The sequence below is a fragment of the Haemaphysalis longicornis genome, unplaced genomic scaffold (genome assembly GCF_048455015.1).
Source record: "Haemaphysalis longicornis isolate Haplotype H1 unplaced genomic scaffold, Haemaphysalis longicornis Haplotype H1 scaffold_4, whole genome shotgun sequence".
NCBI lineage: Eukaryota > Metazoa > Arthropoda > Arachnida > Ixodida > Ixodidae > Haemaphysalis > Haemaphysalis longicornis.
Window position 1 is genome coordinate 89853331 of NW_027526361.1, and position 13510 is coordinate 89866840.

The window sequence follows — 13510 nt, forward strand, 5'->3', positions numbered from 1 at the left end:
GAAAGGGCTTTGAACATATGTTTGGGCCACTTTTATTTTGCGAACAAAAATTTTGTGCGTACAGGCTATTTTTGCGGAATCAGAAATATTTGTTTCATAAAAAAATCACAGACAGAATATGTGAGAATGGGTGAAAACGTTTTTATTTAGGCTCCATTAAACAACCTTCTCAGTGATAACATGGTTCCGTAGAAACTGGATGTCGATTCCTTGGTCAGACAACTGCCGCTTACGCAACCAACCAGAAACCATTGATCATGGATATGTTTCATGTAGTGATGCGGTGATTTAGTGCGCAGTACTATGGCGGCCGCTAGTGCTATTTGACATTGGCGTCGGCGTCGTGAACGAGCGAGTGAAGACAGAAAGAAAATGGCGGAGGAAAAATGTGGCGAAAGTGTAACGGGGAAGGCAGTATGCCGAGCCCGCACGAAATGCTCCTCGGCGGCGACGCATGGCGAAAGTGTGTGAGAGAGGCAGGGCGACATGCTGGGCGGTTGCGACGCGCTGCGAAATGACGTAATAGCAGAGCGTACCCCCGCGCCCTCGGCGGTGACGTGCGTTACTTCCTGAGACGCAATTCGCGGTCCCTTTGTGAGAAGGTCACGCCTCCGACACAGAAACTTACCATCGCTGCTTTCGAGAGAATCCACGAGTGAGTGCTGCCTCAGCGCACTTAAGGACACAGGAGTGAGCGCTGCACAACGAGTGAGGGAACCTGTGGATGAGCCTCGCGTCCTCCTGGTTGCGTGGCTCATTTGAACCACGTGACATTTACGCGGGAGGTTCAAACAGGAGTTGCAGCAATATGCTCGGCAGCGGCGACATGCTGCGAGACAACGGCAGAGCAGCGCGCGCTGCTGCGCGTTCGCTCATCACGCGATCACTTCCTGAGACGCAGAATCTATGCGCCATGACCGAGAAGACTGCAGTTCGTGCTGCGCACCAATTTCGCCTTAGGGAGTATAGTAATCGTCAGCAATGCACGTGTCAGCTATAATCGTGCGTCTCCAATGCATTAAAGAAAAAAAAAAATTGGTGGAGATTATGCGCGCTAGACTCGTATTCCGAAGGCCCGGGTTGGAATGCCAAGCCACCAAATTTTTTGGGTTTATTTTATTGTCCTTGCAATGTCGGCCATTTTTAGGTCCCGACACAAATAAACAAGGCTGTAAATATTGTAAATACCGTATAATGCGCCATTCTATGATTAGTAAGCTGGTAGGCACCCATAATAGCTAAAAAACACGTAACACAAAAATTTCGTGTCAGCACTCTTTTAAGGCTTTCGCCTTAAGAAGCGTACGAACGGTTGTTATTACGCCCTTCAAAGGGACACTGGCCTGATAAATCCGGGCAAATAAAGTTTTTCGCTTCTTTCACAAAACCGTGGGATGGATGCTTACGTGATGTAACCCGACTTTCTGCTTTACCTGTACCGGAAAGGGTGGCGGAGCCGAGAATGTGACAAGATAAGGCTTTGTGAGTTCGGTTATGCTGTGCTTTCAGCTGTGCTTATATTGTAAGAGCAAAGCACGCAGGACAAGGTGGCTCCAGATGGTTTACGTAAACAAACAAATAAGCTTTAACACAAAAGCTGAGGAAGGCAAACGAACGGAATGGGCGAAATGAGTTTATTTGGTGAAAAACACTTTAACGCCCTTTATGCGCAGCTTGCCGTAGCACAGCTGCCTAAGTACAAAACCCGCACGTCTCCATGCACACCCCTAAATGACGAGGCGGCGACGCACGGTAACCAACCTAATCATCGCGTATTCACTCTCGCCGAAAAATCAGTAGAATGTCAACGCTCTGAAAAGAACAATTCCCAGCATATTCACAGCAGCAATTAGGTAAAAAAAACTTACTTTCATAACTCCTCACGTGATTACCATGCTCAGTAAGAGCCATGTACTGTCCAATATAAAGGAGGTCGCGCCGCGCATCGAAAGTGACGTAATTCACGGTATACTGGCCAAAATCAGCCCCATCGTATTGCGTTCTTACCCTTCACGAAGGGACCAGTGTAGCTCTTCACTGGCGCGGCAACCCGGGTACCTTGCATAGGCCACCCGACTACGGCTGCCTGTCCCATCCTGTGCTAATTTAGGCGAAGTTTTGAGACTACATGGTCCTTTTTTTTTAAAAAAAAAGGAGGCAGTTGATGAACCATGTCCACCATGTGCACAACACCCCAAAGAAGGGAGCTTTCTTAGATATTTGTCGTTTTTCTAGACTCCAATCCCGCAAAAATTCTTAAACATTTTGAAACTTTCGTTGTTTGCTGAATTCGCAAACCATTGAAATCTTGAATAGAAATTTGTTTGCAGTGAGTCACCTTGCGACCCTTCCACTTGTGGAACAAAGTGCCGCCAGTATTAGTTCTCAAGTGGCCTATTAATTCATTTCATTTCATTTCATGCACACCACGCTGACATCATCTCGGTGGGTTCTCGGTGTGACCACTGACGCCCTAAAATGTACGATAGGCTATCGAGCTATGAAAGCGAGGTTAGGGCGGGGTCCACACGCCCTGAAAAAAAGTCAGCGGGACTTTAAAAAGACGCCCAATCACGCACCCGCGTTGTCTATTTCAAAAATAAAGACATTGCGAATACTATGTACACAATTCCTTGACTTGCTAAACTACCGCCTTCTTGAATATCAAAGGCACTTTCGCACTTCACTCATGATGTATCACGCATGATGTTCACCTCAGTTGAGACACAAACAAGCTCGAAGACTAGATGGGGCTCCGGTCACCGTTCACTCTTTCACCAAGTAAGGCTTAAAGAGGTGGCATGGCTTGGCGAGCTTCGTTCTCTTAAAGCTGTTTGCTTTCATGGTAACAAGCTCGGGGTGGTCACCAGAATACTTCGGCCACGTTTCGTTGGTTGTTGGTATGTGCAATTTCCTGTAAACACAAAATATCAGGTGAAAAATAATAGCACACTATTGGCTTGTAGTGTATATATCTACTGACAAAATAAAAAAAAATAAACAAGAATACTTTATGGCAATTGAGTATCGTTAGCAAGCTGCTAGTCCAAGTGCGCCGTGTGTAAACTTGTGCTTCTTTACTTTAGTTTGATACAAAGTTGTAAAAAAAGGTTCAAACTCCAGGGCAAGGTTTACAACAAATAAAAACATACTGACACAATGTCTCTTTTAGGGCATGCTATGCTTTCGGCAGCAGGTGTCATTACACTTTATTTCTAGGGATGAATACATGGTTTGTTCTGAACTAAAGCGGTTTTGCTAGATCAGCGACTGCTCGAAATACACAGAAGAAATTCCAGACGTGCGTGATATTTCAATATACCAAACGTATTACCATCTAATATCAGGCACCATCAAAAAGTGTCGTTAAGTGGTGAAAAAAACGCCATAGAACGCATGTTTCAAATCATTCGAATCACATGAGCGCAGCGACAGGTTACGTACCCTTTCTTGGCAAACGAAGACCAGACACCGACAACCTGCCGCATGAACACGTACTCTTCGTCGGTGAACTTGACCGATTTCGCGAACTCTCTCGTCTCTGCTGTCACTGGGGGCGTAAACCGACTTTCATCCGAGAAAAACGGCAGGGAGCCGAGCGTGAAAGGAACCTCGTCAGCGTGAACGGGGCCGTAGTGCTTGGGCCAAGTGCTGAACGAAGGCTTGTGATCGAACTGGTACATGTAGGCGGGGACTCCATCGGCAGCTACGGCCGTGGCAAAGAAGTGGGCGGGGCAGTGAAACAGCACGTCGGATACCAGTTGGCCGACGATCTCGAAAGCGGTTTCCTCGTCGTGTTCCACTTCCGGGCCACCGAAGTACTCTTCGACGATCTCCCATGCCTTGTCGAAAGGAATTTCTAAAACAATGTAGAGGGTAATCACCATTCCTTTTCTGTAGTCTTCGGAAATGGCACCCCCCAAGTCAGGCGATGATTTGCGAATGGCGTCAACAAAAACGGCGCCTTCTTCGCAATTGTTCCCAAGAAGCACTTCCTTCACGTGAATCTTCTTCCAGTTGTCAGCGGATAATAGTTCGTCCGGAATGAATTCATCTCCAAAATGCGGTGCGAAGAGCTGATTTTGTATGGATTGGCCGCCTATGGTGTTGTAGATTGTCTTGGCGTCGAGTCTCCTGAGGCATTCGAGCGTCTCGGAAACTGTCATCCTCACTTCTGCATCAACATCCAAGCAGCCTAGCTTTGCGGCGTTTTGTCGAAAGAGCAGTCCACCCGAAAATGCCTTAGCAACAATTAAAGCAATTGGCGTTCCGCTTTGAAGAATTGCCCTCTGGAAGAGACCACGGCTTGCGGGCGATATGCTGTGAATTCCCACAGCCATACCTCCTGCACTTTGTCCAGCCAGGGTCACGTCCTCTGGATTTCCTCCGAAGTGGGCGATGTTTCGCCTGACCCATCGCAGAGCTGACAGTTGGTCGTAGAAGCCCATATTTCCAGACTTTCCGCTGTCTGGAGGCGGGAAGAATCCTAGGACCCCGAGCCTGTGGTTGAAGGTGACGTACACGACGTCGGAGAGGGCGACAAAGTTGGCCGCGTCATAGAGGAAAAGTCCAGCGTCTCCCCACTGAAAGCCGCCCCCGTGAATGAATACTAGGACTGAAAGGTTCCTCTTCGTGCATGACGATTCACCGTCGCAGATGCCGGAAGGTCTCCACACATTCAAGTGCAGGCAGTCCTCGGTTGCTTCATCGTACTTTAGCGTTACGTTCCTCAGTAAGTCGAAGTCCGTCTGCCAACAGGCTGTAGTCTTCGTTGTCGCGTTGTAGACCCCTTTCCAGGGCGTCACTGCCCGAGGCTTTTCGAACCTCAGTTCGCCGACAGGTGGAGTGGCATATGGTATCCCGTAGAATGCGTCCACCAACTTATCGCCGACTTGCACTCGCTGACCCGCCACCAGACCGGAGTGAGTTCGAGCTATCGGGGGTTCGACGGAGAAAGCCACATGGAGCGCGCACAGAACAAATGATAACTGGACTAGCCGACCCAGTGAGTGCATGTTTTGTATGCTGATGTTGACTGAAGTTTAGACCTTTCTGCCGCAGTCGTTCGGAGCTCAGCAGTGGGTGATAGTGGCGGGAGCATACGCTCAAGAGTCGCTTTTATTCGTGTTTGTTGGACGAGACAAGAATTACGGAGCGCATGTCGTACCCACGTGATCTACCCTTCTTCCCCGTGCGAACATTCCTGCGGCTGTTATTAGAAGCGCCATAAACAAAGTGCTAATCACCTGAAGAACCACACAGGTCTGACATGTAGGAACGAATTTTCCTTGTCCTCTGGCCTTCCGACGACGGTCTGGAGTTATTTTGTCTCGATTGTGGCGGAGAAGCACATGATGCGAACGGCCTCTTTCACCCTCTCTATTTGTAATGGCAAGCAACGCATGGCTTATCTCTAGGAGCAATTTATTTGGTCGGTCGCAGGCAGGTTATCGCCAGCTGCATGCCAATGATTGCACGAAAAATTACGTAATCCTCGAGCAACATAATTGGTCGGCCGCAAGCAATTCGTCGCTAGTTGCATGCAAATGGTTGCAGGAAAAAAAATACTTCATCCTTCGCTGAGTACGGGCCAATTTGAGGGTCACTATCCCTGTTATTCTGAATCCTTCCTCCACTCGAGGCTCAAGTGGAGAGCCTTGAAATCGATTTCCCCATGCATAAGTATTGCATGTAAGGAAGGCTTTGAAAGAAATGAAAGGGGGCAAAGCACCTGGTGAGGATCAGATAACAGCAGACCTCTTAAAGGATGGCGGAGAAATTGTACTTGAAAAACTGGCAAACCTGTATACGCAATGCCTAATGACCGCAAGTGTACCGGAATCTTGGAAGAACGCGAACATCATCCTAATCCATAAGAACGGCGTCATGAATCACTTGAAAAATTATACGCCGATCAGCTTACTGTCAGTCGTCTACAAGGTACTTTCCAAGGTAATCGCTAACAGAATTTCTGCAACCTTAGATTTCAGTCAACCTAAAGAACAAACAGGGTTCCGTAAAGGTTATTCAACAATGGACCATATTCACACGATCAATCAGGTGATAGAGAAGTGCGCTGAGTATACTGAACCCCTATATATAGCCTTCACAGATTATGAGAAAGCATTTGACTCGATCGAAACCCTAGCAGTCATTCAGGCATTACGGAACCAGGGGACAGATGAGCATTATGTAAGAATACTAGAGGATATCTACAATGGGTCCACAGCTACCATCATCCTCCATAAGGACAGCAGTAAAATACCTATAAGGAAGGGTGTCAGACAAGGAGACACAATCTCTCCAATGTTATTCACAGCATGTTTATAAGAAGTATTCAGAACGTTGGATTGCGAACAGGTGGGAGTAAGGGTTAATGGAGAATACCTCAGTAACCTCAGATTTGCTGATGACGTTGCCTTGCTAAGTAACTCGGGGGACGAATTGCAAAGCATGCTTTCCGCACTGGACGAACAGAGTAGAACCGTGGGCCTGAAAATTAAAAGTTATACAGCATAGTTGCAATGGACGAGTTAACGTGGGCGAGGAACGTGCCAATGTTCAGGCAGTCCAGTCACATAGGGCATTTGATTAATTTGGAGATTAGCTATGAACGAAATGTACATAAAGTTGTGCTTGTGTTCTAGAGTATATGTGTAAGCTAGGCGGTACTTATGGAGGCCCTAAATCTTAGGTAGGCAAAGTTTACTAAATAAAGTGGCAGTATGAGCATCTTAACGTGTCTGCATAGCCCCGATGCCTAAAGGCATTGCGGTGCCGTCGGACACGTACTAATGAATGGGTAAAGTCCGAAATGTGAAAAGGCGTGTGAAAGTCCGATATGAACTACGCACGAAAGCATTGCTCCCAAAATAGTCAAATCATTGAGCAAGCCGGCTGGTAGGGAAAACCCCATTCCAAGCTTACACTTCGCAGTGCCTATATCAATTCTCGGCCACTAGAACGCTCTGGCAAGGAATTCATTTGCACGGGTCTTTTTTTACCTGTTTGGGGACTGAGTACAGAATTTTAGGCCTTAAAATCGTTCCCCCCAAAAATGCCTTCTCAGAGCGATTAGTGGTTTTGAATTACGAGCACGTATGTACAAAAACACAATTTGCGCAGCCAGAAGCTTGTTTCGAGCCTACCCAATCCGGTTCCATAACTACCCATCATTCCCATTGAAGCGTAAGCGCCGCTGCCATGTTCGCGTTGACACTAGCGCCAGTTTCCCCTCTAGTTATTATTGTATGAAACTCTATGCCCGCGGCAGTGCCGGCAGGCATGTAATCAATCGAACAAAAAAAATGAGAACCTCCCCCTCGCGAGTGGCACGATCAAATGCAGAGCATTTCCGCTCTTCTCTTCCAGCGTAGACATGGTCGATGAAGTCGATGGTGAAACGTGAAACGTGCCGTGAACCTCCTGCCGCGGCTATGACGCAACGTGGAGCGGCTATGACGCAACGTGGCGCGGCTATGACGCAATACAATCCAACACAATCCACTTTAATCCAATCCAATCCAAATCCAAACCAATCCAATCCAAGCCAATCCAAGCCAAGCCAAGCCAATCCAAGCCAATTCAATCGAATCCAATCCAATGCCCCTCGCGAGAGAGTGTTATAGCGCCGAAATCGCGCCACCACGCGAACGCGTGATGTTGACGTCACGATCACGCCACAGATGTTAGCGACCGGAGCGCGCGCGAACGACATATGTGGTTTAAAGGAGCCATGAAGAGAAAACACAAGTTTGGTTCATTCAAAAGATTGTCTCGTTAGAATCATACTGACACCACTTTTAACGTAAACTTCGCTCAAATAAGCTACATAATTAGGAAAAACGGGAATGGTCATGCGACCCACCAGCTCCTTTCCCGCAACAGAATCTATGATGTCACATGAGCTAAGCTCTGCGATTGGCGGAGGCTGGCAGAAGCAGACGCAAATTAGGTAGAGCTTACAAGCTAGACGAACGAGCGATTTGCGCTTAAATTTAGGGCACATTCTTTACAAAGCAATAAGAATGATGGGACAAACAGTGGAAGTTACGAAAGCACATGTAAACATAGAAGTACTGATGCGTTCTGCTGTTCGTACTGCGCACAGCATGCTTGGTTTAGCTGCACAGCACTACGGGGCTTGGGGTTGTCTCAGACGACACTGGCCGATTGACGCAAGCAACGGTGTCTTACGTGACCCCATTTGTCGAGCGAGTACTGTTTCAGGGAACGAATATTTTCTCCCAGAACAAAAAAAAGCCAGGTTTAAATGCGGGCAAAAACAAAGCAAACGCTTGCCACGGTATGGTGGCGCCATCTAGGTTACGGAACGTAAAGAAACGCGGGAACAAACCAACACCGCTGTACAGGGTGGAGACAACCTTTGAACGGTCCCGTGCCGCCGCAATTGGGCCAACGGGCTCAACGCGTTGTTCTTTTCGTTTCCCACGAGACCTAGCAACGCGAAACAGACAATATGATTCAAACTTCTTCAGTAAACCGCGTTGCGGCGATAATTTTAGCGCGGTTTTGACACAATGACTTGCTTCGGCGGCGAGCGAGCAACCGAAAATGGCGGCGCCAGCGTATACGTGTCTCTACCCTGTACGGCGGATGCGTGAATGAAGGTACTCTAGGCTGCAGAGCGGTCGGTTCCTGTGATGTCATTTGGGACCACGAAAACGCACGATTGAGCGGGAAAATCAAAATTTTAACCTAAATTGTTTAATTTCTCAGTGAATAAAGCACCGTTTGTATCCGGACAAGCGCTGGGGGCACTATAAAACACGAAATCTTTCGAATAAAACCAACTTGCATTTTCTCTTCATGGCTCCTTTAAGCGCGAACCGACCGCGGCGAGAGAGCGCGATGCGAGCGCATCAGCAGCTTCTTGACGTAGTTTAAATGAGTCAAGGATATAAGGCGCATTCGTAGCCTCCCATTCTGTGTCGGCTTTGTGGCGCAGTGCGTAGAGCACCATGTACATTGCATTCCGCCCGCAGGGTCGAGGGATCGAAACCAGGCGCCGGGTAGTATTTTTTTTATATAGTGTAGGGGGAGGGGTGCGGACAACGACGGTGCGGACTACGACTACGGACGTCAACGCGGGTGACATCGTGAGTTACGGATATGCTCTGCATTTAAAAGCCAAATGCAGGGGATCTGCTGGCACCAAATGCATTTCACTAGGGTGATCGGGAACAGAACAGGCTCTGAAAAAAAATAACTCTGTTCAAGGCTAGGTTAACTTAATCTAGGCAGAAAATAAACTCAAACGCGGCGCATGTACGTGAAATTGCCGCGGCATGCTGTTCTGTGCCTCACGGCTACTGCAGTGGGTCAGGCACGTGCGGCAAGAGCCTGATTAGCATCTCTTGGCGCATGCGCCTAATGTATGCTCGCGACGACAAGCGGCATATTTACGCAGGCTTTGCATTTGTGTCATGTACTCAGGAAGTACTGGTCCAGAATACGAAGGGAAGGATAACGAAGCTTGAACATTAAAGGAAAATCCCGCTGCCCCGGGCGGAATTGAAAGGAAAAAAAGTAGAAACAAGAAACTTGGTGAGTGTTTGTGTGCTATACTGTCGCCTAATAAACTTTGTTATTGCATTAGTCGCAACTTAAGCCGACACCCGAAGCTTTCTCATACGCTTGTTTCTTTCTGTAAATCGTTATAGCATTGCAGTAGCACAGACGCGCACTAATCAGTCCAACACACAAGCCACCGGCCGTTGTTGCGTGGTAAATATATTAGCGCCATTTCGCTTGTGCAACTTTGGCGAGAGAAAGTCGCAATAATGAGTGTGCTGAAACATGCATTGCAATAATTCTTGTGACCAAAAATATGATAACATCGTCGTCAAAATAAAATAATGTGGAAAGCCTGTGTACAAGCGTCTTCTGCTTTCCGTGGACAACAGCAGAGCTGTTTCACAAGCGGTAAGTTGCCCGTTGCAGGAAAAATTACAAAGAAAATACCGAGCGCTCGTAAGCGCGTGCCTTGCCGCGACCGCCGGGCGTCTCCGCCACGCGCAGTGGCATTAGAAAAAAATTGGCCGCGTATCTACTCCTTTCGTTGCAAATGTCGTCAAAAGACGATAGTGTTTGCAGACATTTGCCAAGGAAATGCCCCCCTTAGCTTTCCCGCTCACTTCTCTCTCATGCTGTTCCTGTAGCGTCGCGCTTATCCCAAGGTAAACACACCAAAGGTTTGCGCAAGGCGATTTGAATTTACCGCGTTCCACAGCTACAGGCCTTGTTCCTCGATGCCAGCGCTACAGTACGGCGGAGACGCGCGTGATGGAGGCGGCCGACTACAAGGTTTATAGAACCGCGTGGCCGTGCTCCATGTGCGTTCCAAGCAGAACGTGGAACCTAGGTAGTGGAACCTTTCGTTGCTGTTGCCGCGTGATTTGTCATATGCCGCTAGGAGGCGGCGGTTTTCTGCAGTAGATGCAGAATATCATTTGCTATCGAGAAACCAAGCATCCATGAATTTTTTAACAAAAGAACCCTGAAAATATCCCTTGTGTACTAATTTCCTGTCTTATATTTATATAGAACTTATATGTCTTATATAGAACCACGATGTCCTACTGCACGAGCATAACAAGCTGAAAGTAAATCCCATTTAGTGGAACCTTTCGTTGCAATTGCCGTTTGATTTCTTAGATGTCGCCAGGAGGTAGCGCTGTCAACAGTAGGCGACGGTTTCCTGTCGTTGATGTAGTATTTCATCTGCTATCACAAAAACCAAGCATCAATGAATTAATTAATAAATGAACACTGCAAATGTCACTTATATATTCATTTTCTACCCTATATTTGCGCAATGTCTGGTTCTTGTTCAACAAAGTTCGTAAGTATGAACATATGCACCGGGCTTAGACGTTTACATTTGGCTGTGAGTATATAAGACTATTGCGCAGTAAGAATTGTACTTTGGCCGGGTGGCTGAATTGAGTTACAGACAGACAGACGGACAGACAGACAGACAGACAGACAGACAGACCAAAATTTCTGGGTTTAAGTAGCCCAAGAAAGACTATCGTCTTTAAAAATCCCGCCATCTTCTCGAAGTGAATGATGATGAGAGGGGCGAAGCTAAAATGTTTGTCGGTAAAACCGTGAAACATTCGCCCGCACATCACATAAAGACTCGACACGTCAAGCTTACCTCCGCTCCGTTGACAAGCCCGTCGACGACGTCGATGTTTGTGGTGATTATGTAGGGCTTGTTTGGGACGATGAGAATCTCCATTAGTAAGTTGGCGAATTCGGTGTGTGACATTTTAGCCACCTTGGCCGTCGCCTTCTGTAGACCGTCTTGTGTCGCGTACCCCCGGTACGTGTCTTGAGCTCGCAGGCGACGAACGACAACCTCTTCTTCTTCCTCTCCTCCTTGTTGGGCAGCAACGAACGCGTTGAAAGTTTCGACCTCTTTAGCCAATCTTTGGTTGACCAATCGCTAGGGGGATCCTGCCACAATCATCATTAATGTACCGGATACAGAAGCAACGAGGGACGGGACAGGGCCCGAGCAAGAGGAGCTTCGCCCCTAAAAAAATGGCGAAAGCTCCGAGGAGCGAGAAAATGGCGAGCGCTCGTGAGCACATGCCTCGCGGAGACCGCCGAGCCTTGGCTTGCGCAGTCGCTCTAACAAACAAACAAACAAACAAACAAACAAACAAACAAACAAACAAACAAACAAACAAACAAACAAACAAACAAACAAACAAACAAACAAACAAACAAACAAACAAACAAACAAACAAACAAACAAACAAACAAACAAACAAACAAACAAACAAACAAACAAACAAACAAACAAACAAACAAACAAACAAACAAACAAACAAACAAACAAACAGACAGACAGACAGACAGACAGACAGACAGACAGACAGACAGACAGACAAGCACCACCGCGCATGTAAAAAAAACTCCAGCGGTAATGCTAAATTAGAAAAGACACCCCCATTGGAAGAGGGCACCGCGGCGGCCGCATTCTCTAGAAGCCATTATGGATAACGGGAGTTACGAGTGTGCCACTCGTTCCCGAGACAACTTGCAGATCCCGTCACCGCTGCTTCGAGTCGATGGCAAAGAGCTGATGGAAGTCTGAGGATGAATTTGCATCCACCTCTTGCCGCGAAGACGACGGCATCTTCGATGCATACGATGACGATTACTAGGGCCGCAACTGCGCAGAAAATGATACTGAAACTTAACTACCTGTACGGCGATGTTCACCTACTACAGATTCGCCATTAAAGCCTTGCGCGTGAGTGCAAGCCTCCCTGAATTTTTTGCACATAGTTTGTACGTAGTTAGCTTTCTATACAGAGATGTGTATTCAAAGCTTTGCTATCACAATCACTGGGCTTTTGAAATCGCACTAAATATCCTCATTTACCCGCCTACCAGACTGCACCGTAATGCTTAATGTTTTGTCAGGATAACTACCAAATACAATACCATGGTAAATGCACTGAATCAAGTTCCTGACTTGCGTCCTTTTGTTCAACGTGACGGAATTCGTCTTCAAAAGAGGCGTCGTTAATGGAAGCCAGCTTCACATTTAGGAGCGAAAACACGTGAAAAGTGCTTGATTCCAAACATAGAATGACGGGCTGCCCGAAAAAAGGCTGGCAGCTTTTCTACGGTTATGTCATGCCTGCATGGTGGACTTATTCATTTAGGCCGCGGCGTCCGCTTTTCTCAGGGAGGCTAAAAGCAAAAAAACCGTGTGTTCGAGATTCTGGCGCACGTTAAAGATCCCCAGGTGGTAAAATCAATCCGGAGCTACATTAAACCGGAGCTACATTAAACCGATGTAGTTTCGGCGCGTTAAACCCCACAATTAATGAATGAATCAATAAATCAAGGAATGAATGAATGAATGAATGAATGAATGAATGAATGAATGAATGAATCAATCAATCAATCAATCAATCAATCAATCAATCAATCAATCAATCAATCAATCAATCAATCAATCAATCAATCAATCAATCAATCAATCAATCAATCAATCAATTCTTGGCGCTGCCCCAATAAGCCCGTTTAATACTTTTTCCAGGAATACGCCACGGCGCTTAGCAAAATGGAGGACGAAGCGTCACGCGGACGCCTTAGCGGGAGTATAATTCCCGGGCGTAAATTTTGTGTGAGTTGCTCTCACGTGAATTTGCCTTACTCGTAATTGTGGCTGAACTGTGCGCATTGGTTCGTGTTATACTTTATTAAACTATTTGCCGGAAGTCTCGGAAAAGAAATAATTCTTCGGGGCCCACAAGCCTGCGTATGGGCCTTGAAGGCGAAAGCCTGATGATACTTCTCAAATGCTCCTTCACTGCTTAATTGTATTCGAGTTTCTTTCTTAGTTTTCGTTGCTTTGCCTTCGTCGTGATTCACTTCGGCGATGTCCTTTACTGCTACATTGTGTTTGCGTTTCTTGCTTCGCTTTTGCTTCTTAGTCTTATGGCACGAATGAAGTCAACAA

The 13510-nt window shown here is 47.0% G+C and overlaps 1 protein-coding gene across 1 annotated transcript; it reads right to left on the reverse strand.

Annotated features, from left to right (window-relative positions):
• Window positions 1-1617: 1617 nt before the first annotated feature.
• On the reverse strand, window positions 1618-5107 carry LOC144179027 (acetylcholinesterase-1-like). Its single transcript, XM_077707200.1, has 2 exons — window positions 3445-5107; window positions 1618-2914 (listed from the first exon to the last, which is right to left on the reverse strand). Exons 1-2 carry the CDS (start codon window positions 5013-5015, stop codon window positions 2767-2769), a joined length of 1719 nt encoding a protein of 572 aa, XP_077563326.1. The 5' UTR covers window positions 5016-5107; the 3' UTR covers window positions 1618-2766.
• Between the last annotated feature and the right edge of the window lie 8403 nt (window positions 5108-13510).

Excerpts from the sequence above, each read along its gene's own strand:
- LOC144179027 (XM_077707200.1), bottom strand. The coding sequence starts at position 5,015 with ATGCACTCACTGGGTCGGCTAGTCCAGTTATCATTTGTTCTGTGCGCG. Across the intron at positions 2,915-3,444 it reads TCTTCGTTTGCCAAGAAAGG|GAAATTGCACATACCAACAA; the intron begins GTACGTAACCTG and ends TTGTGTTTACAG.